Source organism: Bos mutus, chromosome 21 (assembly GCF_027580195.1).
Source record: "Bos mutus isolate GX-2022 chromosome 21, NWIPB_WYAK_1.1, whole genome shotgun sequence".
In the NCBI taxonomy this organism is placed as follows: domain Eukaryota; kingdom Metazoa; phylum Chordata; class Mammalia; order Artiodactyla; family Bovidae; genus Bos; species Bos mutus.
Window position 1 is genome coordinate 22,680,651 of NC_091637.1, and position 27,539 is coordinate 22,708,189.

Below are 27,539 nucleotides of genomic sequence, written 5' to 3' on the forward strand. Positions count from 1 at the left end.
TCTTGATTATAGACACTAGATGGGGGACCATGTGCTGCCCCTGAAAATACCATGAATGTCCCTCCAGAGCTGTGGGGCAGATGGAGCTGCAGGAGAGACCATGTGTGGAGGCCCTGTAGCCCAGGAAGGCTGCAGAGATGGAGTGGCATGAAGGATGCTTGCTGGGTGATTACAGTTACTTAAGAGACTGTCCCCTGAGTCACCCTAGCCCTTCAAATGCCAAAGTTTGAAGAGAGATGTGGGCAGAGGAAATAAAAATTTGATGACAGACTGTGGAAGACAAGAAACTGATGGAAACGCCCAAGCTCATCCCCTGACCCATGCTATTCACATAGGTGAATGGCCAGCTACATTTAAAGCTCCAGCATAAAAACTAAGCATCAAAACTTAAAGGGGGGAAGTGAAGGATCAGAAGAAGTCAGGGCATGGGGAAAGGAACAGGGAGCAAGAGTCACATGAACAATAGCATCACAATGGTATTAGCCAGAGAAAAGTGTCAAAAAATAGTCTGTGTACTCCCAAGAAAATTATAGTCATGATATCTTGGTCCAGGGTTAGGGGGTGGAGTGGGGGTGGAGGGAGTGGAGGGAAGAGTGGCTCTAAAATGAGATTTGAGTTCAAAAAGAGGTTATAAGTCAACAGAAGGAGATGAAAAGACAACTTGGAATAGTCAGGAGAAAAAACTGAAAAGAAAAATTTTATATAGCAGACATAAAAGTTATTTTACAAGCAACAAAAAATTAAACAACTGAAAACAGAGAGCTATGGTATATAAGCTGGAATGACTCGTTTTGATATGGAAAAGAGTTAAGATGTAAAATTGGTTTTTAGAGGCAGTGATGGATATGGAAGACAGAGGAGATTAAACATGAGTATAATGGGTATTTGTGAGAAGAACAAAACAAGTGGAACAAAAAATATTCAAAGATAATAAGGATTAAACATGAGTGTAATGGGTATTTGTGAGAAGAACATGTGGAACAAAAAATATTCAGAGATAATAAGGAGAATTAACTTCCTCTAATAAGAGCTTTAACCTTCAAATCAAAATGGCATACTATGTGCCAAGAAAATATGACCCACTGATACACAGCCAGCAAATAAGGTGCTGAACTTCGTGGGTTAAAAAAAAAAAAAAAAACAAGAGCAAAAGGCCTCTGAACATAAAAGTCAAACAAACAACAAAAATCTCCTGCCTGGCCTCACACATCTTCTCGGTAGCCTTAGATGCCAGCAGACAGTGAAACTTGCCACAGTTCAAAAGGGAAGGAAAGGGACTTCCCTGGCTATCCAATGGTTAAGACTCTGTGCTTCCAATGCAGGGGACACTGATTTGATCCTTGGTCAGGGAACTAAGGTCCCCGCATGCTGTGTGGCCAAAAGATTAAATAAATACATTTTTTAAGAAAGGAACTATGACCCAAGTATTTTCCTTTTCATTTTGTTTTTTTCTCCATGTGGAAAGGCAACAGAGAGGCAGTCAGATCATCCATGCATAAGTCTGTCTTATGGTATGGGATCAAGACTTTCAGGGTCAAGAAGACACACCAAGATGCCAAGATAACTCCCAGTAAAAAATCCAGAAAGACACAGATCCTGGTGAAAAAAAAAACAGAAGATGCATCATAAATTCATGTAAGGGCAGAATTAAGGCTAATCAGCCAGCATTGGCATCTCAGAACAGAACATACATATCAGAAAATCTTGACATTAGCTAAATAGTTTAACAAAAGCAAATGGAATGTTTGGAGAGAAGAGATGTGGAAATGTGAATGTGCCTGTCCCTCTTCTTAGCAGCGAGTCAATAAATATTCTCAGATGTCAGAATATATCAGTATCAATATCAGGCTGATCAGAAAGTTCATTTGGGTCATTCCAGTACACCAGCCCCATGCATCCTGTATCCTGCATCAAACCTGGACTGGCGATTCGTTTCTTATATGATATTATACATATTTCAATGCCATTCTCCCAAGTCATCCCCCGCCTCCCTCTCCCACAGAGTCCAAAAGACTGTTCTATACATCTTTGTCTCTTTTGCTGTCTCGCATACAGGGTTATCATTACCATCTTTCTAAATTCCATATATATGCGTTAGTATACTGTATTGGTGTTTTTCTTTCTGGCTTACTTCACTCTGTATAATTGGCTCCAGTTTCATCCACCTCATTAGAACTGATTCAAATGTATCCTTTTTAATGGCTGAGTAATAGAGCGATGGTATAGGGAGGGAGGTGGGAGGGGGGTTCAGGATTGGGAACACATGTACACCCGTGATGGATTCATGTTGATGTATGGCAAAAACAATACAATATTGTAATTAGTCTCTAATTAAAATAAATAAATTAAAATAAAAAAGAACATACAGTGAGAAATATCAACTAGAAAAAAAATAGAGATTGTCTTTTCTCCATTGTAAAAAAATAATAATAATAAAGTTCATTTGGGCCAATCCAATAACCACCTGAACTTCTTATTGGTTTCTTTCATCTTCCTTAACTGCAGAGAGTTCTTTGGGGAATTAGTTACTTGAACTCTTTTCATCTTATTTCATTTTTTCCTAATATGCCTAATAAAATTGTAGTAAAACGTTAAATTAAAATTACATGTACACATGTAATTACGATTATCAGCTATCATTTTTATACACACAATGATTATCACATATCAATGTTATTTTATATATAGCAGCTTGGGTGTTTTTTAAAAAGACCTTTCCTTTTATGTTTTTCTAGTTTTTCAATTCTTGGTCATGGGTATATGCCATTTTTAATATTAAAGTTTTTATTGAACTATAATTGGCATTTCCATTTCAGGTGTACAACATGGAAATTCAATGTTTGTATCCATTACAAAAGGATCACCACAATAAGTCTAGTCCCCATACAAAATTGATACCACGTTATCTGTATTATGTCATTTTTTAAAAAGCAAAGTCATGTTAATAAATAGATATAAAAACAAATGAGACATCAACTACAAGGCCCCAGAATCGTATGGCAATTAACTACTAAAAATTAGTTACTATCTCAGAAAAAAGAAAGGAAGTAATCGAAATGTCCATCAACAGATGAATGGATAAACAAAATGTGGTAAATACATATATCATTCCACCATAAAAAAGGAATGAAATTCTGATACCTGCTATGACATGGATGAGCCTCGAAGAATTATGCCAAGTGATAGAAGCCAGACATAAAAGGCCATGTAGTGTATGGTGGTTTCTGCCTTTCGGCTGTTGTAAATGATGCTACTGTGAACATTGGTATACAAACATCTGAGTTTCTGCTTTCGATTATTTTTGGATATTTTTCTAGAAGTGGAATTATTGGATCATATGGTAATTCTTTGTGTAACTTTTTGAGGGCCTGACAAACTTTTCCATAGAGGCTGTACCATTTTATATTCGCATCAGCAGTGCATCAACATTCGAGTTTATCCACATCTATTTTTTTTAATAATAGCCATCTTAATGAGTTTGAAATGGGAAATGGTATCTCATTGGGGTTTTAGTATTTATTTAAAACATACATGTTATCCTGTCTCTGAAATTTTTTTGCTTCATGTTATAACGAAACTATGTCAGTTATAAACATTCATTTAAAATATTCAGTCACAAGATTAAAAACCTTGTAACTATGTGAGATTCTGGCTGTTAACTTATTGTAGTAATCATTTTGCAATATATATGTATATAAATCATTATGTTGTATACCTTAAACTAATACAATATTATATATCGATTATATCTCAGTAAAATTGGAAAAAAAACAGGGCCTCATACCTTACAAAATAGCTGAGGCACAAGCCCAAGAATACTGGAGTGGGTAGCCTATACCTTCTCCAGTGGATCTTCCCGACCCAGAAGTTGAACCGGCATCTCCTGCATTGCAGGTGGATTCTTTACCAACTGAGCTATCAGGGGATCCCACCTTACAAATAGATTTTTTTAAAAAAAGAAGGAAGGAAGGGAAGGAGGGAAAAGAGAAAAGGCGGAGGGGAGGGCAGGGGAATGGTGGGTAGAGAGAAAGTCTCCGAATTCTGCAAGATGCTCAGGCCTGGGAACCGCCCACTTATTGGCACACCTCTGCATCCTGTCTCACTGTGGGAGACATGGCTATTGCTGGGGACGTGTGTCTGCTCTCGCCCCGCTTGACTCTGTCACCACTGTTCTCATTACAGTGTTCTGTCAGTTGTGGTGTTGGAACCCAGCGGAGACAGCAGATGTGCCAGAAGCTGACGGCCAAAGGCCGTCGGGTCCCCCTCAGTGAGACTCTGTGCCGGCATCTTTCTGGACCCCCTCTGGTGAGATCTTGCCAGATGCCTGTGTGCGGGAGTAAGTATGGAAAGTCCACACTTCGTGGAATCTGCTCATTCTATTTTCCTCCTCCAGTGGTTTCATTTTCCATAGAGCAACTCATTTCTAATCTGTAAGTACAGCAAATCAAGTGAACTCAGCGTTGTTATCAGTGGCAAACAGTATAATATTGATGACCAAGGTACAACTCTAAAAAAGTCAGCTTGAAGAAATGTCCACCCTCTTAACAAATGCACCCCCAGGCTTCCTCACTTGGGTTTACACCTCGTTGTGTTCTCCGCTTCATCATGATTTCCCCCACTTACAACTCAGGAGTGTTCCTAGTAGAAGTTAAGCTGAAATACTATTTTGTATTGGTGTATAGCTGATTAACAATGTTGTGATAGTTTCAGATGGACAGCAAAGGGACTCAGCCATACATACATATACATGTATCCATTCTCCCCCAAACTCCCCTCCCATCCAGGCTGCCACATAACATTGAGCAGAGTTCCCTGTGCTATACAGTAGGTCCTTGTTGGTTATCCACTTTGAATATAGCAATGTGTTCCTGTCTATCCCAAACTCCCTAACTACTCCATCCTTCCCCCTGGCAACCATAAGTGAAGTACTTTCTGATTCACTTTGCTAATGATATGTGGGGATTCATCCTATTCAAAGTAGATGAGCTAAGTATTTTTAAATATTCAAGTATCTCTTTTGGATACTCTAATAATCTAAAACCAGCAAGGATGAAAATGTGAAATAGCTTTGGGTTTTAAAGGTGACTGTTTAGATACTTCTTCAGTTTATTATAAATAATAAGCTGAGTATAAAGAGTTAATATTATGGTTTCATTATATCCAAAAGCTAAAATGCATGTAGCAGTCATCTCTACCTTCAGTGTACATGAATTAGTATAGGTACATGTGCATATGCATGTTTCATGTAGGAGGGTGATAAAAAATGAGCGGAGGGCTGCCCCCATGGTAGCTGAAATTGGGCAGCAGTGTGGTCATGAGAAATGGGGTAGGGCAGCAGTCCCCAGCCTTTTTGGCAACAAGGACCAGTTTCGTGGAAGATAGTTTTTCCGTGGCTGATGAGGAATGATGGTTGGGGATGATTTAAGCCCATTACATTTGTTGAGCACTTTATTTCTATTATTACTACCTTGTAATATATAATGAAATAATTATACAGCTCACCATAATGCAGACTCAGTGGGAGCCCAGAACTTGTTTTCTTGCAGCTAGATGATCCCATCTGGGGGTGATGAGAGAGTGATGGGAAGCAGCTGACGTACACATGGAGCTTTGCTCACTCACCTGTGTGACCCAGTTCCTAACAGGCCACCGACTGGTACTGCTCTGTGTCCTGGGTGTTGGGGACCCCGGTATAGAGTCCCTTTCCTGATTGTTTCTCACTGTCTTTAAGTATTCACATAAAAAGGAACACTAACTGCCTCAGGTACCCTCCTGAACTTATGGTAAGAAAAGAAATCAGAAGGTAGTATTATTTTTAATGTTTCTTAGGAAAAGAAATATATGTATACACACACACACACACACACTACTAAGTTTACCAGAAATGTTCCTGAAGAAACTTACAAAACAAAGTAACAATAGTGACTTTTTTTAAAAGTCATAGCCTTATAGCATTTACTGAGAAATTGCCGGGAGAAATATCAATAACCTCAGATACACAGATGACACCACCCTTATGGCAGAAAGTGAAGAAGAACTAAAAAGGCTCTTGATGAAAGTGAAAGTAGAGCGTGAAAAAGTTGGCTTAAAGCTCAACATTCAGAAAACGAAGATCATGGCATCCGGTCCCATCACTTCATGGGAAATAGATGGGGAAACAGTGGAAACAGTGTCAGACTTTATTTTTCTGGGCTCCAAAATCACTGCAGATGGTGACTGCAGCCATGAAATTAAAAGACACTTACTCTGTGGAAGGAAAGTTATGACCAACTTAGATAGCATATTCAAAAACAGAGACATTACTTTGCCAACAAAGGTTCATCTAGTCAAGGCTATGGTTTTTCCTGTGGTCATGTATGGATGAGAGAGTTGGACTATGAAGAAGGCTGAGCGCCGAAGAATTGATGCTTTTGAGCTCTGGTGTTGGAGAAGACTCTTGAGAGTCCCTTGGACTGCAAGGAGATCCAACCAGTCCATTCTGAAGGAGATCAGCCCTGGGATTTCTTTGGAAGGAATGATGCTGATGCTGAAACTCCAATACTTCGGCCACCTCATGCGAAGAGTTGACTCATTGGAAAAGACTCTGATGCTGGGAGGGATTGGAGGCAAGAGGAGAAGGGGACGACAGAGGATGAGATGGCTGGATGGCTTCACTGATTCGATGGATGTGAGTCTCAGTGAACTCCGGGAGTTGGTGATAGACAGGGAGGCCTGGCGTGCTGCGATTCGTGGGGTCGAAAAGAGTCGGACACGACTGAGCGACTGATCTGATCTACTCTGTGAACCTCCCTGCAGGCATTATTGCGTCATCATATTTAGTTCCCAGCAATTCTGAGACAGGTGTCATCCCCGTTGAGAGATGAGGAACTCAAAACGAAGAGAAGGTCCAAGATTTGACCAAGTACCTATGGCTGTCAGTTGGGCGTCTTGGTCTCCTTGATCATGAGTCCATCTGATTCCTGTGCCCATGCTTTAAGCCACCTCTGTGTGGTGATTCCTGGACAACATTCATTTTCCTTCCCCTGGGAATTCTTTAAGACTAAATCTTCAAAATTTTGAGATTCCATAACTTTGAGATCCCAAGTTTTATAGTGTCCTGGATTTTAAGAATGTCTGTGGTATATGGTGCAGTGTCATGGTATAGGCTGCTTATCTGTCTGATTTTTATTAATTGTGGATGGTTGCATAGCAATGTGGCTGGACCATAAACTACCTTAGAGGAGAGTGAAATTAAATTCTGGCAGCTTTCTCTAAAATAATAGCAGAGTAACATGTGGGAACACATCGTGGTTATTAGGGCATGTGGTGTGGTATGAGATGCAATTATAAACTATTTTGACATGCAGTAGAAAGCAGAGCAAATGTATAAGTTTTAGGGATATAAAATAAAGGACTCCATACCGTTGTCTAGCTTGCCAACATGTAGGTCATGGAAGCAGACAGGAGACAGGAATTTGTGTTCCCAGCACAGCCAAGTCACCCCAAGCTGGGCCCCCACTTCAGCTGTAGGCTGGCCTCGTGCCATCCCCAGGAATCAGTGGCCCTGGCTTGCAAAAACAATGGCATCCTCTTCTCCCCACCACCAGGAATGAGCCAGGGATGAGCTTGGCACTCACATCCTCCCCCTGCTGCCTCTGCACCATATTCTCTCTGTCATCTCATACCAAGCACATGGCCCTCACCTTCAGAGGCTTTGACCTGCAGGATCGTTTCTACCTTTCTCTAGGACCACTACAGGTCCATTCTTTCTTTCTGACATTTGCCAACATCCAGGACAAACTGCACCCATACTGATGACTTTCTCATACCCTAATGTCCCTAATCCCCAACCTGATCAATTTCCCTAACCACCATCACACCTTGGCATAGGGACACCATGGTATTGGGGTATGGCTTATTAACAATGTTGTGATAGTTTCAAGTAGACAGCATAGGGACTCAGTCATACATATACATGTATCCATTCTCCCCCAAACTCCCGTCCCATCTAGGCCACTGCATAACATTGAGCAGAGTTCCCTTTGCTCTAAGTAGGTTCTTGTTGGTTATCCACTTTAAATACAGCAGAATGTACATGTCCATCACAAACACCCTAACTCCCCCCATCCTCATTCCTCATTGCTTTGTACTCAAATAGCTTTCTGGTCTTCCTCCTGCCCCCATCTCACCGTCTGCTTATTTAGTTAATGCTTCATTGTGACCTTCCTGCACTGCTGTCCCGAGACTTCCTGCTCTTGCACTAGAAACCACTCCTCTTGACTGGCATGTCGTCATCACGCACTTAACCAATGCTGTAGTCAGATCTCTATGCCCTTCCTTAACCCACTGCCTCAAAAACCCTACTCATTCAACCCTGATGGGTGATCACCTACTTTTAGGTGGTTTTTGTTGGCTTGTTTTTTTAGTTCCCTGACCTGAGCTACTGGGATTTGCTAAAGAAAATAATGTCACCATCCTGGTTAGACATACTTCATATTCATGCTATCTGATTTACCTGGGAAATAATATGTGGATTTTTTTTCCTGTTCCTAAGAATTCCCAAGAAATTCATCGTAGCAGTTATTTCCTAATCACTGTACTGACTCCCAAGTTCTCATGTCTCCATGGATGAACTCATTTTTATTCCACTAAAAATGTCAAGGCTTGTGGCATGGCATAGCATAATGACCTTCTAACTGTCCCTTCTCCACGTCACATCCACCTGCTTTGCTCACCATACTGGAAATCTATGGTCTTCTTTTTATGCCTGATCCCTCAGTGATGGAAGGGGTGTGAAGACAAGAAACATCAAGCCTGACTATGCTGTGATCTTTATTCCCTTTCAAGGCTCCATTTTTGGAAATGTGTCCTAATCAGTGCCTTGAGTTTAAGTGAAAACTATCCTCTTTGGAAGAGTGAGTCTTCTTGCTCTTCATTTTGACCCTTTGATGTGCAGTGGTGTGAAGACTGAGGGGTGGGGGTGGGCAAGATGTTTTGAGCGCTCCCTGGAGGCCAGTGGTGTCCCATACAGTCCTTCCAGTTAGAGGCCCCTTCCTGCTTCTCCCCAGACCTTCCCTGCATTTTCCCACCTCCAACTTTTCCTCCCATAAATTCTTCCCTTCACCATATCTAGTAACTGTCACTCTTCCTATTCTTGAAGGACCAGAACAAATCCTACCTCCCTCTATAATATTTCTAAATTTCTTTAACCTCCAAAAGGTATTATGACATTGTGGTTAAGCCAACTAGAGTCTAATCTCATTTCTTTCAGTATCTCGTCATGTGACATCGACACAGACTCAATCTCTGTGAGGCTCGTCACAGAGCCTTTTTCATCAATAAATGGGAATGGTAATTATACCTACCCTATAGAATTTTTCTGAGAATTAATACCTAGAAAGTGTTTAGAAGCAGTGCCAGGAGCATACTGTAGGCTCAAAAATATTAGTTATTTTTAATGTCATTAACACCTTCCTTTAATTCCTGTCATGGCTTTAAGATGGGGTAAAATGTAACAGTAACTAATATTGTGTCTTCTGGATCATTAGGATATGAGTTTATATGGGGTAGTTAGGCAATAGCTCTGGACATTTTTTTCATATATAGGCCCCCAAACATGTATAATGAGTTGTACTCAAAGACATGTTTTTCAAATGTGTCAAGCTTAGATCAGCCTCAGATTGTTATTAAAAGTCTCAGATTGCTGCTGCTGCTGCTACTAAGTCGCTTCAGTCATGTCCGACTCTGTGCGACCCCATAGACGGGGGCCCACCAGGCTCCCCTGTCTCTGGGATTCTCCAGGCAAGAACACTGGAGTGGGTTGCCATTTCCTTCTCCAATGCATGAAAGCGAAAAGTGAAAGTCAAGTCACTCAGTTGTGTCTGACTCTTAGCGACCCCATGGACTGCAGCCTACCAGCTCCTCCGTCCATGGGATTCTCCAGGCAAGAGTACTGGAGTGGGGTGCCATTGATTAAATGTCTATCTGTCTTGGCTTCCAATCAGGCATCTGAAGAAAATAATATTTGAGTTTAGATTTTTTTTTTTTCAGTGATGGCTCCTGGTTTAAGGGTTCCTGAATTTTGGTAAAGAATTCTTATTTTTAATCCAAGTACTGACATCAAAATGGTTGAGGGTGGGGAGGCACCCAGACATGTCCTGTATGATTGAAATGTCTAGAACAAACAAACAAATAAATAAACAAACAAACGTTTTGCCACTCAGTCATGTCCGACTCTTTGTGACCCCATGGACTGTAGCCTACCAGGCTCCTCTGTCCATGATATTTTTCCAGGCAAGAGTACTGGAGTGGGTTGCCATTTCCTTCTCCAGGGGATCTTCCCGACCCAGGATCGAACCCGTGTCTCCTGCATTGCAGGCAGATGCTTTACCCTCTAAGCCATCAGGGAAGCCCCAAAATGTCAAGAAAAATATGCCTTATCCCCTTCCCAGGTTAAGTTGAATCCTCTCACTTCTCTCCAGCTCCTGGTGGTCCTCCTTGTACCAGCCTCTTCAGCTTTCAGACTCTCATCTTCCCTTCTTCTGCTCTTCCTCTAAGCCTTCTCAGCTTCCAGAAACACCCAACCCCGCCTGCCTGACAGAGCTGCAGCCCTTGGAAACCCAGCCAGCCCCTAGGCTGCCTCACCAGCACCTTTCTTGGGCTGGTTTTTAACCTCCTGCAGCATCCAACAGCATACATTTATTTTATCTTTTGCTTGTCATTTATTTGTTATTCATTCAATAAACAGTAAGAGTTTACTATGTACCAGGCACTATGCAGTGCCCTAAGGACAGAGATGATCTCTCTGCCTGGGCATATATTGTTTTCAGTGTCAGATGGTAGTATTTCATTATCAGTGCTTTCAATAATCATTCTTCAGATGCTACTGTGTTTTAGATGTTATGATACAAAATGAAAATAATCCATTGTCTGGTCTCTAAGAACTCATAATCCAGTAGAAGAGAGACATACATAAACAAAGAAGAAGAATAAAGTGCCAGTGATGTCATAATGGGATGTAGAAGTGCTTGATCCCTCTAGGGGATGTGAAGGAGAGTTTCATAAAGGAGGACGCTTTGAGTGGAATTCTGCAAGATGTGTCCCATCATTAGACCCACATGGGATACAGGACAGTCTGAAAAAAAAGACAGCAGTGTCGACAAAGGTGGGGGATGTCAAATGGAGTGGGACATTTCTGGAAACTGCACACAAACCACTACCCTGTGACCTTTTTTTCCCCTTTAATATGCTGTGGGCTGTAGAACAGAGACTTGGGCATGACCAGCATGATGTCTTCATGGCCTCATCCCAGGAGTGCCTCTTTCTGAACAGGGAAATGATTTAAGATTGGATATGGTCTCCTTTGAATATCAGGTGCTGGGACTTAGGGCATGAAAAATAGTTAACCTCCCTTCTCATCCCCTGCCACAAGCAAATATCCCTTTATTTATCAGAGTTCTTATCCTGCCCCTTCCCCAAGAGCTACCAATACCCTGTTTGTTTTAGAAGCCTCATACGCACAAATTTCAAGACTCAGAAAGTTCTACTGCCTTTTCTTTTTAAGAAAGAATTAAAAATACACTCTTGCTGTGCCCTGCTTCCTCCCTTATAACTCCTGCTTGTTTTTATGTGAATCCCTGATCCCTAGATGAAATGGATAATACTGTATGTAGACCGCTGTGTAACTGTCATGATGCAGACTCCAAGTTGTTCTGTATAAAATGCGAAGCAAATGTTTTTATTGACAAACAAATTCAGTAGAATTAGAACAGAGGCTGAAAATGGGTAATGGTGAAACAGAGTGCTTGAGAATGGCCTGGAGAGCATCTTGAAACCCATGCTGAGGAGTTTTGATTTTATTAAAGAAGGAAATGACATAGTCAGATTTTATTTTATTTACTTGGATGGCTATATAGATATATTTTTCAATTAATTTTTATTGGAGTATAGTTGCTTTACCATGTTGTGTTAGTTTCAGCAAAGTGAATCACCCATTCATATACATATATACCCCTCTTTTTTTAATTTCCTTCCCATTTAGGTCACCACAGAGTATTAACTAGAGTTCCTTGTGCTATATACACTAGGTTCTCATTAGTTATCTATTTTATATATGGTAGTGTGTGCATGTCAGTTCCAATCTCCCAATTCATCCCAACCACCCCCTTCCCCCTTGGTGTCTGTACATTTGTTCTCTACCTTTGTGTCTATTCCTGCTTTACAAATAAGTTCATCTGTGTCATTTTTCTAGATTCCACATATAAGTGATTTATATGATTTTTGTTTTTCTCTTTCTGGTTTATTTCCCTCTGTATGAGTCTCTAGGTCCATCTACATCTCTGCAAATGGCACAGTTTCATTCCTTTTTATGGCAGAGTAATATTCCACTGTATATATGTACCACATCTTCTTTATTCATTCCTCTGTTGGACATTTAGATTGCTTCCATGTCCTGGCTATTGTGAATAGTGGCGTACACATAGATATATTTGGAAAATATGAATGTGCAAGTAGAGTCTAGTCAAAGGGATATGACAATATCTAGGTGAGAAAATATAAGGACAGAAGTGGTGAGGATGAATTCTAACATTTCAGGTGTCCCATCTAAGTATCCGTTGCCTGGCTAGAACTGGGAGCTCAAAGGAGAAGGGTATGTTTGTGTTTAACAAGCAACTCTGGGACCAGGTGTGGTGAGGAGGGAGAGGGAGCTATTGTTTGTTAACTTTGCTGATTTTTGTGGTATAGATTCTCCCATCATGTGGCTTCCTGCTACCAATGTGACGTCACTACCTGCAGAGTTGGGAATGGACACTAACAATCCCATGGACCTGTGAGTCAATGAAAGGAAGGGCCAGCAGACCAATGGACAGGGAGGATTCGAGGCGACTCCAGTTTCTGCCTTAAAGAATTGCAGGCTGGACTCTGAGGGCCAGGACTCCAGGGAATAAGACAACTTAGAGGCTGCTTTGCAGCCAAAACCCATCTGGGAGTAGCAGGAGTCAAGTGCTGGTGAGACAAGTGTAAACACCCAGCACAGATGGCTCGGGGCAGAAACCTGGTGTGGCGCCAAGGCTTAGAGTCATGGCAGGGATACAACTGGAATCATGGCAGGACACGAGCATGTAAACAGCCTTGGGCACTGGGCAGGGAAGGCTGGCACAGAAGCCAGAAAGAGTACCTTCAGAAGGAAGAGCTTTTCATTTTCTAGAAAAGCTGAATGATGTGGTGTTTCTCATGTCCGGTGCATGGGAGAGATGCAGGGATGGCTTGGTGTCCCCATACTGCCTACAGCCCCCCAGTAGGATGCCATGGGTTCCTGTCCACACTGTCTCCTCAGGCTTGTCTGGTTCGGCAGTTTGGGGCACATACAAATGCAGAGGGAGGCAGTCACCCCACACCAGACAGATTCCTACCCAAGAGCTGTGTCAGAGGATGCCAGGCTCCAGGCACTGCTCCGAAGGAACTGACAGGAGTCACAGAGAGAAACTGGCCCAAGTCCTAGCAGATCCTGGGTCCCAGAGCACTGCTCAGGCACACCTGGTCACTGAACTGCTCTATACCTGGTGTGAGAAGTGGCTAACCAGGCCTGGTTGGGAATGGGTCTGCCTTCCAGCAGATGGACATGCAGCCAGAGGGAGCGGCTGGGCTACTTGTGTGGCTCACCCAGCCATGGGCCAGTCCTTTCCCAAGGCTAAACACCACCTGTCACCTGCAGACTCCCCAGCCTGCTTTTGAAGGCATCATGGCCCCATCTGTTAAGACTTTAAGCCCCAAGCTTAGCTGGGGACATCTGGCTATCAGTTCTAAAGGTACTTAGAACCCATCTCCATGGTAACTAGAACCCATCTTCACACAGGATGCTGTGTGGGATCATACCAGCCTCAGATCATCTCCAGCCTGAACCCTGAGGTAGGCATGTGCTTCCTTCCCTGTGTGGGTTTCGACCCCTTCCCAGTAAAAGCAGGAATATTCAAGCTATGGTCTCATCTGTAGCAGCCCTAAGAGAGTCTCTCTCCACCCCTCCCTCAGTTGCACAAGTTCAAAACTCTGACACTGACCCAGCTTAAACTCTGATTTAAACAGTGAATTTCAAAGCCATCCACGTTCACCATCTGTCTTTCCCATAATTCATCGGGATTATGGGAAACAATGACCAGACAGGGTGTTCAACTGAATTCTTTTAAATAGTAATAAAAAGATGCCTGTATAGGTATCAGTATATATAAACACATGTATGTAGGTATTATGGCTAGGTATGTGTATACACATACATTACACACCCTGCATTGTGACAATAGGCCACTTTTAAATATTCATAAAAAGCAACCAGCTAATTAAAATTAATGAGTGTTAGTCACTCAGTTGTGTCTGACTCTTTGTGACCCCATGGACTGTAGCCCGCCAGGCTCTTCTGTCCATGGGATTCTCAGGCAAGAATACTGGAGCGGTTTGCCATTCCCTTCTTCAGGGGATCCTCCTGACCCAGGGATCAAAACCAGGCTTTCTGCATTGCAGGCAGATTCTTTCCCCTCTGAATTGCCCATGCTAATAAAAAAGGAAATAAGCAAGACTAATATAGAATTATGTCTTGAATTTTACATTTCCATCATATGCAGGCACAAATTTAGCTCTAAACTTGATAACATAAGTGCTGTCTTGGAAAAGGCAACCTGGTCCTTGACACAGTTCAGGGTTCATTGGGTAGGAAATGAATGAATTACTTGGAGGAAATACAAGGATTCCTGATCGTAAGACCACAAAGCATCCTCCTGCTTCCTCCTACAGAGGACACTGCATGTTGTAAAGATTTTGGCAGGGTTCTCACAGAAAACACAGTGGCTGTTTCTTATTTTCCCTTCCCTGTTCACCAGTAGCAGCCCATCAAATTATCTTTGAGTTAACCCAGTGAGACTCTCTGGGGTGGTGGTTCTCAATCTTTGCTCTACATTTCAGTCTCCTGGGGAGGTTTTACAAATTTTGATGCCCAGTCTTCTGTTCCCCATAGAACATGGAGAGTGGGACCCAGGGTAGTAAAATTAAAAAATAATAACAACAGGTGCTCCTAATTGGCAGCAAAGTTTGAGAACCACTGCCTCTAGTCAGAGTTGATACTGAAACTCTACACACCAGTATGTGTTATTGTTGTTCAGTTGCTAAGTCCTGTCTGACTCTTTGCGAGTCTATATGATTTGGGAAAGTAGAGAAATACTTCCAGGTGATTAGTCAATAGCCTTGGCCTGAACCCCAGGACTGTCTCCCAGCTGCTTGGACTCTTCTGCTGGGAGTGGTCCAACTTCCTCATAATGTACACTGTCGGGAGAGGAGACACTCGGAGCAGCAGTGTTACAACAAGACCTGGTACAGGGCTATAGCTGCCATCTGTTGCAATGGATCGAGCCCTTGTTGTGCAGACTGCTATTATGAGTGGCATCTCTGGGACTTCCCTGGTGTTCTAGTGGCTAAGACCCCATGCTCCCAATGCAGAGGGCCTGGGTTCCATCCCTGGTCATGGCACTGGATCCCACATGCCACAACTGAAGATCCCACATGCGTCAACTAAGACCCAGTGCAGCCAAATAAATAAATGTTTAGTTGCCAAATCGTGTCCTACTCTTTGCGACCCAATGGATTGTAGCCCACCAGGCTCCTCTGTTCGTGGGATTTCCCAGGCAAGAATACTGAAGTGGGTTGCCATGTCCTTCTCCAGGGGATCTTGCCAACCCAAGGATCTCCTGCAAGGATCAACCCATGTCTCCTGCATTGCACGCAGATTCTTTACCACTAGAGCCATGGGCAAAGCCCAGTGTTTGCAAGTCAAAGTGTTAGTACCTCAGTCATGTCCAAATTCTTTGTGACCAAGGGGCTTGCTAAAAAAAAAAAAAAAAAAGATGGCATCTCTGCCTATAATAATGGGTAAACCACAAATTTAGCAGGAATCCTCCTCCTGCTTTTGACCACTATTGAACAGCAATAAGTTTAAAATTCTGTGTTGCCAACCTAAAAAGAAATCTCTATGTCTTAACTGACTGAGGAGATCCTGATGTCCTCTGTGAAGCATCTCTATCCCAACAGGTGAACACATACACACGACAGGCCATCTGGCTCCACTTCAAGCTGATCCGAGGGGGAGGGAGAGTTCCCTGGCAGAACCTTGGACAAGGGGCCTGGCCTAGAAATGGCATCTCAGTGGAATTTGTGTGCAGACTTGTTACGCCTGTCCCTCATTTAGAACACACTCTACTGCAGAAGTTGTGCATCTACCCCTGCTGTTTTTCTGAACCTACTGCCACCCCACACCAAAGCAGGCAGCAACTAGACCCTAACGGGATCATGAACCACCCAAGAGAAGTCAAGAGTTATTCCAACAAGCACAATCTGGGTAGTGTCCAGGGCCTGAGAAGTCTGTCTTAAGTGGACTTCCCTCTGGTGATCTAGCGATTAAGACTCCACACTTCCATTGCAGGGGGTGCAGGTTTGATCCCTGGTCAGGGAACTAAGATCCCACATGCTGTGTGGCAAGGCCAAAAAGTTTCAAAGACAAAAACAGAAATGGAGTTTCAATCTAGTTCTTCTCCCAACATACCCCTACCAGTGTTACAGCCGTAACCATTGCAAGAACCATAACTGGTTCCTCTGAGGCCCTTAGGCCCCTGTCTCATGACCTTAATTCCACAGTATCATTGATGTGAGTCCAGTCTCTCTTCTGTCACTCCCTGGTGCTTCCTGCCCTCTAGCCCATGGACCTACATACATCTTCAAAGAGGAATCAGACTCCCACCCACATCACATGCCCCTACCTACTCACTTCAGTATCACCCCAGAATGCATTGAGACCTTCCTTCCTGCAAGTGAGTGGTGGTGCGGGGGGTGGGGGTGGGGCGGCGGAGGGCAAGTGGGGGAGGGAGAAGAGCTGCTTCTTTTGGGGGATGGGATCTGGGGAGCATCTTCTCTGGCCTCCACCCAGGAACAAGGAAGAGTCAGCCCACCTGTGATGCCTCGCTGCTTGCCCTGTTGATGCTGGCTGGACCCGCCTTTGTCAGCTGACTAATAATGTCTGAGAGCTCATACATCCCACTACTGTGCCCTTGATAAAAATGCTCTGACTTCTCATATTCCTCCAGTGAAGGTGTTAATATCACCTGAGAAAACTGAGGCTCAGAGAGAGTAGATCACTTATTCAGATGGTAGTGCTGAGATTCACTTTCACCGTTCAGCTGGCTTTCAGGTGCCAGTTTGAGCTTTTCTTCTTCCATCACTGGCTTATTCAGGCCCCCATGCTAGTTTCACTGACCTGCTTGGGTGATCTGCTGTGGTGCCCAGCTGCATCCTCCTTTTCAGATCCTTCAAATACATTCACTCACCTCCCCATACTCACTGCCTCCTTCAGATTTTGGGTATCCTTGGCTGAGCCATACAAGATCCTCAAGAGCCTCCCAAATGGTGGAGGCCCCACACATCAGACGTCCCCTTATTGATGGAAAGATTTAACCATTTAACCTCATGCCTCCCCAAACCAAAGGCTCCTTTATAAAATAATTGACATGATTTCATGCAATTCATTCAATCTTGCATTCTTTGCTGCTAAAGTGATATTTGTGAAAGTATATATATACATACATATATAGCATAAATAACAATATATATATATATATTTTTTCAGTTCTCAAATGTTTTAGAAGAGAAAAGAATTTGCTGATTTCTGTCAGCCTTGGAAGAGTATGGACAAATGTCATTATAAAGATATTTGTGTTTTTCTTTCTTTATTTTTCCAACAGAAATGAAACCAGAGATGAAGGCCAGAGTCAGGGAGCAGGGTCCTCAGATCCTTGGTGTCCAGAGAGTGTACATCCAGACAAGGGAAGAGAAGCGCATTAACCTGACCGTCGGGAGCAGAGCCTACCTGCTGCCCAACACATCTGTGATTATTAAGTGCCCAGTGCGACGATTCCAGAAATCTCGGATACAGTGGGAGAAGGACGGCCGTTGTCTGCAGAACTCCAAGCGGCTTGGCTTCACAAAGTCAGGTTCGCTGAAGATTCACAGCCTTGCGGCCCTCGACATTGGTGAGTACCGGTGCATCGCAGGCCCCGCACAGGAGACTGTGGTGCTTAAGCTCATTGGCACCGACAACCGGCTCATTGCACCCCCAGCCCTTGGTGGGCACACCAGGGAATATCCTGGGATGGACAACAACGAGGCCAATAATTTGGGAGCCACGTGGCATAAGATGAGGCTGATGTGGAACAACAAAAACGAGCTTTATCTGCACAATGGCCAAATTAACAATCAGTCTCTCTTGAGAGCTCTGTTGGGCCACTGCAGCCCTTCTGCAGGAAACGCCAACTCCTGGGAGTTTGAAAACAAGCAGTTTGAAGCAGCAGTTAAACAGGGAGCCTATAGCATGGAGACCGCCCAGTTTGATGAGTTGATCAGGAACATGAGCCAGCTCATGGAAACGGGGGAGATCAGCGATGACCTGGCATCCCAGGTGATATATCAGCTGGTGGCCGAGTTAACCAAGGTGCAGCCTGCACATGCGCACTGGAGGGGCATCCCTGGAGAGGCACCTCCCACGGCTCAGCTAAGGGGGGAGACTGGAAGTGTGCCCCAAAGCTCGAACTCCAAAAACTCAGGCAAGCTGACATTCAAGCCGAAGGGACCTGTCCTCTTGAGGCAGAGCCAACCCACCTTGATTTCCTTTAATAAAACAGTAAATTCAAGGATTGGAAATACAGTCTACATTACAAGAAGGACGGAGGTCATCAACATACTGTGTGAGCTTGTCAGCCCCAGTGAGGCCACCTATACGTGGACCAAGGATGGAGCACTGTTACAACCCTCAGAAAAGTAAGTACAATCAGAGTACAGTGTTTACTCTGAGATGCCTTCTAAATGGATCTTCCAGCTTTCCTTAAAATATTGTCAAATTCCTTCTCCTAAGAATGTGCTTCCAACAGGATCCTTTGGAAAAGAAACTCCAAAATGTTAGGGCATGGCATTCACATACTCATTGGAATTCTAAAAATGAAATTGTACCATCACAGTCACTACCATGAAGGTGTAGTGCCAAACTGGATACCATAAGATTAAATGTAAGCGTCTACAGACTCTCGCTTTTCAGGTCACTTAATACTTAAAAATAAGATCAGGGACTTCCCTGGTGGTCCAGTGGTTCAGACTCTGTGCTTCCAATGCAGGGGGCACAGATTTGATCCCTGGTCGGGGAACTAAAATCCCACATGCTACGTGGTGCAGCCAAAAAATTAAAAAATTATCCCTCCAAAAAAGTGAAATCAATCAGGCCATTAAAAAAACATACTTGCAGTTCTCTTAGAATATGCAGGAACTGCAAGAATCTTCTATATCTGGGAGATGTGGTGTCTCGTTTGAACTCACACCAGCCCTATGAGTCTGGCAGGGCAGGAGTTGATACTTTCTCAATGAGATCATTGAGGAACAGAATCTCATGACTAATTCATGGCCAGTCAGAAGCAGGGGCCACGTCATCTGGACCCCGCCAGGGGTGTTAGAGGGTCACACAAATAATAGCTTTGGTAGAAAGATTACCTGAAGTCATTTTCTAATATCAGGCAATGATTTATGTCACAAAACCGAAAAGTAATGATAAGGATCAAAGTTTTTTGAGATGTTTGAAGCAGTATTCAGTCACTTTATTTTATTGTAATAACTATCCATGTCAGTGAGAAAATGTCGCATTTCATTCATTTTACATAAAATAATGGAATAATAGAAACATTCACTCATTTTGTCTTCTCTACTGTCTCCAAATCTTGCTGTTAACACACACAGGGCTGTAGACATCTTGCTTTCTTTCAATTTGCATTCAACAGCTCCTTATCCACCTCCAGGGATTTTTCAGAGACATAGATGTTAAATTGTTTTGCAAACCATAAGGTACTTTAAAAATGCAAGGTTTATTTCTATCATCCTTTTTTTTCTGCATCACCTAATGTGTGAAGCATTAAAAGAAATCTAGGTAAAATTCAATTTTTATATCACTGGACTGTCTTAGAATGGAAAGATAGAACAAATCTAATTTTAAATTCTTTTGCCTAAAACTCTGAACATTAGAGTATAATGTAGTTTTTGAAGTGGAATAAACCTTCCAGATCAACTAACTTAGCAGTTCTCAAATCTTTTGGTTTTAGGACTCCTTCAAACTTAAAAAAATGATGAGAAGCCAAAGAACTTTTGTTAATATGAATTAACTTTATGTTAATATGTTAACATATCTCATGATGTTTACACTGTTAGAAATTAAAACCATGAAACATTTTAAATAGCTGTTTGTTAATCCATTTAGAAGTAACAGAAGTAAGCCCAATTCATGTTTATGTAAATAACATAATTTTTGAAAAGCAGTATTTTAAAGATTAATGATAATGACATTGTTTCACATCTCTGCCAATCTCTTTAATGTCTGGCTTAATGAAACATAGCTGGGCTTTCTCCTCAATGCTTCTACATTCAGTCTGTTGCCATATGTTGTTTTAATTGAAGTTTATGGAGAAAATTGTGCTTCATACATATATAAACAGGTTAGTTGGGAGGATAAGGAATACATTCATAATCTTTTAAGGTAATTATGGCTATTCTTCTTTAATGCTACACTAAAAATAGACAAGCAGTAGTTTCTTAAAGGTTAGGTGGGATGTGGAATCTAAAACCATGTTAAAGAGATTTTGGTAGTCTGTTACAATGAAATCTGTTGCTTTATCTTGTTCTTTGAATGGATCTTTTAACTAGACTAGATTTTATAACATCATACATTGGTCATTTGGAAAGTGTTGGCTGACTGAGTTATACACATCTTCCAAATGTTAACACGTTCCATCATACAATACCAAAAATACGCGTATTCTTTAATATTACTATCCCAACTTTTCAGAAAGTCTTTGGCTTTGGGAAGCAGTCAGACTCACAGTGAACATGACGGATTTTCTGAAATTCTAATTTTCACTCGGAAGCTTGAATTTTATCATCGGCAACAATTACTGTCAGTTGTTTTCCTTGCATTGGCCAGCTCATTTTTGTTCATTAAAAAAATATATCTTCCAAATACCTAAATCCAAATAACCCTGGCTTATCTGTCAGTCATTATTTCAAGTAAAGTAGTATGCCATGAAAAAGGAGCTAGTTCAGCTAGCAATTCAAACAGTCACACCCACAGACTTTGGCAGACAGCAGAGGTATGGTGTGTATTTCCTGTTTTGTTGTACAGAATGTTAGAAAACTTGCACTCGGGGGTAGAGATTTAGTGAAATAATAAGTTCTACTGCTTCATTAAGGATATTCTTATGGGAAATTGGCATTTTGTTTTTATTGCAAGTGTGTGGTAGCCAGAATACAGTAGCTACTGGTACACTTTGCTGCCACAGCTTTGATTCCATTCTGGCGCCAAGTTTTATCCACAACTGCTTTTACTATCAGTGCAAATATCAACACTCACAGTGAAAAAGGCAAATAACGGTATAGTGTCAATATTTACTATTATGAAAATAGTTTTGACCTCACGGATCCCTGGGATTCAAGGACCACCCTTTCAGGATTGCTCAACAATTTCACTTTAGAAATTATAAGGAACATAAGCCAAACCCAAATTGAGGAACATTCTATTTTTTATCAGTAGTCCTCAAAACTGTCAAAGTCATCAAAAAAATGGAGGGGGTGGGGGAAAGGCAGAAAAATTGTCACAGACCAGAAGAGACTAAGGAGACACAATGTCTAAATACAATATGATGTCCTGAATGGGAGATTGTGCAACAGGATAGCAACGTTAGTGGGAAAACTAATGAAATCTACATAAAGACTGAAGTTTTGTTAACAACAGTGATGGACCGATGCTGGTGCTTTAGTTTTGATGAAAGTATCACGTGCTGAAGATGTTCACGTCAGGGAAAACCAAGAAAGAAGGAGATAAGAACCCTCTGTACTGTCCTGGTTGCTTTTCTGTAATGCCAACATCATTCCAAAATAAAGTTTATTAAAAAAAAAAAAAGAAAGAAACTATAAGGAAACAGAGGCTGAGAAAGCTGATCAGCTGATTTGTGGCCATAAAGTACTGGAGGGATGTGGTGGAAGACCGTGGTTAGTTCAAGTCAGTGTTTGTTGAACTGAGTTGATTTGTGATCGTCTGACTTGCTCAAGTGGAATTTGCATTAGTTTCTGTGGCTGAGGCTCCTGAAGATCCCATAAAGATTCTGCCATCCTAAATCAGACCTGTTTCTGCATACTTTAAGAACCAGCCCTTTGACACTGAAGCAGTTCTACTTGGCTAGTAAGAGTTTTTGGTTTTAATATTTTAAAGGAATTTTTAAAAGATTTATTTTTATTTCCATGTTTTCTCTAACATACCTAATTAATTTTTTCAACTTATGTTTAAATTTCTTTATGCAAGAAAAGTTCTCCGTTTTAGATATATTTTTCTGACTCTTACAAATCTTTTCAACTGAAGTCATGCAGAAATGGAATGATGTTTGCAAGCGCCCCTCTCCAATAGGAGGCAACAGTGTAGGCGTGGAGTGCATTTAGACACCAGCTGAGTAAGAGATCACAGCTAGGAAGCAAAGGCTGTGGGTGGATTCCCTAGGGGTGACGTCTGTGAAGAGGTCAACTTCATTATCACTTCAAGTAAAGAATAAGATTTTGTGGTGGAGGTCAAGATCAGATTCCTTAAAGAACTCTACCTTTTGGTTCTCCAGCCCAGGGACTGGTCCAGCCTGGATCCTGGGTGACATCACCTGTCAGAAAGGTTCATGTGTGCTCAGCTATTTCTCAGTGACTTTTTGCTGTACTGTAAAACTGAGGCCCTAAAAGGAATCCTTTGAGAATTGCTAAATCATACAAACATACATATGAAATAATTTAAGAAAAGATTTTCATGTATAAACATTTGTCACGTAGAGTTGTTAGTTTTACTTTTTTACTTTTTTTCTTAATCAACTGTTCCTTAACAGGGATTTGACAGTGAGAGCCTGGCCCTGGTCATAGCTACCTCTGCCTTATTCCTGTTTTTGTTCTGGGCAATTCAGCTGTTTTGGTTTCTTCCCACCTTTGTATACTTCATTTGTGGGTTGCATGGGAACTTGCACTCTCTAGTACATTCATTCTCTACCATTATTCAGTTCTACTGTAGTCATTCATACACTGAGTCATTAAATGTTTTTGAAAACTTGCTATATAAAAGGTACTGTGCTAGGCATTGAAAATGCACAGCTGTGAATAAGATCTGGTCCCTGCTTTTGAAAAGATCACAATCTCATGAGAATAAAAAGATATTTCATCAAATAAATATATGAACCAAACCAGAAGGAGCCCAGAGGGAGAAGAAGATAACTCTAGGAGTATTGGGGAAAGCTTTACAAGGGAAATTACATTTGCTCCAGGACTCAGTGGGTAAGTCAGAGTTGCCAGAAGTGGGGAAGGGCATTCCAAATAGAGTGAACAACATATGCAAAAGCTCAGGGTGATGAAAGACCATGGAATGTTCTGGAAACTGTTAGAGGTTCTTTATGGCTACAGCAGAGGGTAAGCAAGCAATGTAAAGTGACAGGAAATGAAGTGGCCCAGTTCAGCTCATGAAGAAACATAGAGTATTTAGCAGTTGATCAAAACAGTCAGTCATGCTTAAAATCTTGCATGTTAGACTTCAGCATTAGGCAAACCAAGAACTTCCAGATGTCCAAGCTGGGTTTAGAAAAGGAAGAGGAACTAGAGATAAAAATTTCCAAGATTTGCTGGATTATAGAGAAAACAAGGGAATTTCAGAAAAACATCTATCTCTGTATCATTGACTACAATAAAGCCTTTGACTGTATAGATCATGACAAACTGTGGAAAACAGAATACCAGACCATCTTCCCTGTCTCCTGAGAAACCTGTATGAGGATCAAGAAGCAACAGTTAAAACCCTGTGTGGAACTGATTGGTTCAAGATCAAGAAAGGAGTACGAAAGCGCTGTCTGCTGTCACCCTGTTGGTTTAACCTATACACCGATCACATCATGAGAAATGCTGGGCTGGATGAGTTACAAGCTGGAAGGTGGGAGAAACATCAACAATCCCAGATATGAGGATGATACCACTCTAATGGCAGAAAGTGAAGAGGAACTAGAGAGCCTCTTGATGAGGGTGAAGGAGCAGAATGAAAGAGCCGGCTTTAGACTAGATAGTAAAAAATCTAAGATCATGGCTTCTGGCCCCATTACTGCATGGCAAATAGAAAGGAAAAGGTGGAAGTAGTGACAGATTTCCTCTTCTCGGGCTCCAAAATCACTGCAGACGGTGACTGCAGCCATGAAATCAGAAGACGATTGCTTTTTGGCAGGAAAGTGATGACAAAACTAGACAGTGTTTTGAAAAGCAGAGGCATTATTACTCTGCTGACAAAGGTCTGTATAGTCAAGGCTTTGGTCTTCCCTGTGGTCACATACGGTTGTGAAAGCTGGACGTAAAGAAGGCAGAAGTAAAGAAGGCAGAACACCAAAGAATTGATGCCTTTGAACTGTGGTGCTGGAGAAGACTTCTGAAAGTCCCTTGAATAGCAAAGAGATCAATCAGTCAATCTTAAGGGATAAAAACCTGAATATTCACTGGAAAGACTGATGCTGGAAAAGATGGAGGGCAGAAAGAGAAGAGGGCATTAGAGGATGAGATGGCTGGATGGGATCACCAATGCAATGAACATGAACTTGGGCAATCTCTGGGAGATGGTGAGGGACAGGGAGGCCTGGCGTGCTGTAGTCCGTGGGGTCACAAAGAGTTGGACACGACTGGGCACTGAACAGTAACAACAACAGAACAGTCCATAGTGCTAAGATCTGTAAAGTGGGAAGAAGGCAGGTAAAAAAAAATAGTATATGGACTGCTGATCCAGATAATCTATTAGCAACTTCAAATCAATAAGAAAAAATTAAAATTAAAGGGAAACAAGTATTCTTTCCCATCCCCTCAATCAGTATCTCACCTGTGAGGATACTCTTGACCAGCTCTGATTTTCTAGGTGGTATTTACATGCAGGTGTTTGTGAATATCAATAATTGGGAAACCATAAAGGGTTCACACAGCATAGCCCTGATTCTTAACAGCATGCTCAAAACCCAATATAATGCAGCAGTAGCTTTGTTACTTCCACTGAACTTTTCCTACCATGAGAAAATAACCATTGCCAGGGAGCAGTAACTAAAGGTCCACTCACTTCCAGCGTGAAAATCTGAACTGAAAAAATCACATCTGTAGTCTGTTAGAAAGGCTTAGGGCAGAAAATGAGGGCTTAACCTCCAGCAAACTAACACTTACTAGTTTGTCTTTTTTTAAACGTGGTAAATTAAGCATTGAGTCCATCCAGAAGAGTCTGTTCTCATGCAGAGTGAGATAGAAGTCTGGATCTCTGAGCATAGTCCAGCTCTACCATCTCAGTGAGTTTCAACCAAGAAGAGTGACTTTTCCACACTCCAGTCTATATGTTGCTGTTTAGTCGCTAAGTTGTATCTGACTCTTTGCGACCCCACAGACTGTAGCCTGCCACGTTCCTCTGTCTATAGGGTTTCCCAGGCAAGAATACTGGAGTGGGTTGCCATTCCCTCCTCCAGCTCCAGTCTACATAGTGGTCTGCTTATAGGCAGGAAGCTCAACAAGATTATCTTCTGGATCCTTGCCAGCCTAAAGTCAATGTCTTCATTCTCTGTGGGTCGCTGTGATTCTCAAGTAGTTCAGTGTGTCACATGAACACATCCTCTTTCTAACTGTTCTACAGAGTCATTTTGGATGGAATGGGGAAAATGCAGATACGGAAACCTACAAAGAAAGACCAAGGAATATATGGATGTGCTGTAGCTAATCATCTCGGTTCAGATGTGGAAAGTTCTTCTGTGCTGTATGCAGGTAATGCCCGTTATGCAGCCTGGAGTGCCTGGGTGTGGTTTGGTTTTTTAACATTAAACTCTGGAGCAGCAGTTTCCATGCTTCACACAGCAGAATCACCAGGGAAGGGGATGTTAAAACAGAGATCTCCAGACCCCATTCCCAGGGGTTCTGACACAGCAGGCTTAGAGTGGAGTCTGAGTATGTGCACTTTTTTGGCCTTGAGGCAAGTGGAATCTTAGTTCCCCAACCTAGGATCAAACCCATGACCCCTGCACTGGAAGCGAGGCGTCTTAACCACTGGAACACCAGGGAAGTCCCAGAATGTGCCTTTTTAACATGTTCCCAGGTTATGCCAACACTGCTGGCCTAAGGACCACGCTTTGAAAACAGCTGCTCTAGAGTTCACTTTCTAAGAATTGGAAATTAACAAGATGGAGTTTAATTGGTGGTGTTAATAGTGCTGACTTTTTGTTTTTAAAATGCCACCATCCAACAAAAGAGATAATTATCCTTTAAAGGTTGACGTATACCTCCCAATGGCACTCCTCTGCTCAATCCTTAAAAACACTTTCAGGAAATTGTCATTGTAAATTAGTGTAAATTGTCCCAGGAGGTAGACAAACTCATTTTAATATTAAAGTGTGCTTTTTGATGAAGGAATATTTTTAGCTGGCAAAGTTGTAAGCAATGCTTCCTTGTAGCAGGCTCATGTTCTGGGATCAAAAATCAAATAAGAAAGTTACCCTCCAACTCTCTGCTCTGTGGTTTCTGGTATCTATGGCTCAAATAATTAAGATAAGATGAGGAGAAAGACAATTATCTGGGATTGGAACCCAGCATTTAGACAGCCAAGCATTGATGTAGGCAGTCCATCACATCTATAATCTGAGGAGGTGGGACCAATTGATTTTCAAAGCTCCTTGAATCTGCATGGCTTGGTGCCCCATCCCTCTCCTGGCTGCATTCCCATGGTAGGGCCTTCACACCTTGATTTCCTGCGCCTTGATCCTCCTGGATGATTCTCCTCTTCGAGCATCTGCTCCTTTCCAGAAAACCTCAGTTTTGAGGTTCTGGATTGTTGGGAGGAACAGAAGGCTCTCTTGCAGCTCGCAAGTTTCCTTGTAAGTCCATCCCAGGATAGCCCAGATTCATGGGAGAGCTGGTGCAAGGCCATAAGGGCCAGAGGACACAAGACAACGACAGTCCTTTCTCAGCCCAAGAGCCCCTGTATTTTTAACTCTGAGCATACCGTTTCAGTGCCCCAGGCGCTCCAGGAACAAATGGAACATTTGGTCACCTGAACATGATCATTCCCAAATTCTCTTCTGCAGAAGACATGGTTACCAAACAGCTAAATGTTGTTACTCTTTCACTTGCTATGCATTAGTGATAAAAAAAAAAAAGTAAAGAAATATGTGAGAACTTCCCTGGTGGCCCATCGGTTAAGAATCTGCCTTCCAATGCAGGGGATGTGGGTTGAATCCCTGGTTGGGGAACCAAGATCTCACATGCTTCTGGGAAACTAAGCCCACGCACTGCAACCACTGAGCCTGTGTGCCACAATCAGAGAAGCCTGTGTGCTGCAGTGCAGACCCAGCACAGCCCCCTCAACCAAAAGACATATGACATGGCCTCTCCCTCCAAGCACTTACATGCTAAGGTGGAGGAGGGAAACC

The 27,539-nt window shown here is 42.3% G+C and overlaps 1 protein-coding gene across 1 annotated transcript in view; it reads left to right on the plus strand.

The window, feature by feature from the left end:
* The window catches only part of LOC102277636 (ADAMTS-like protein 3), a 111,077-nt gene that overhangs the window by 17,182 nt on the left and 66,356 nt on the right, over positions 1-27,539 (plus strand). Inside the window, exons 5-7 of the mRNA XM_070358201.1 lie at positions 4,183-4,336; positions 17,754-18,825; positions 25,754-25,881. Of these exons, the coding sequence (XP_070214302.1) occupies positions 4,183-4,336; positions 17,754-18,825; positions 25,754-25,881 (1,354 nt within the window). The remainder of the gene's footprint in view (positions 1-4,182; positions 4,337-17,753; positions 18,826-25,753; positions 25,882-27,539) is intronic.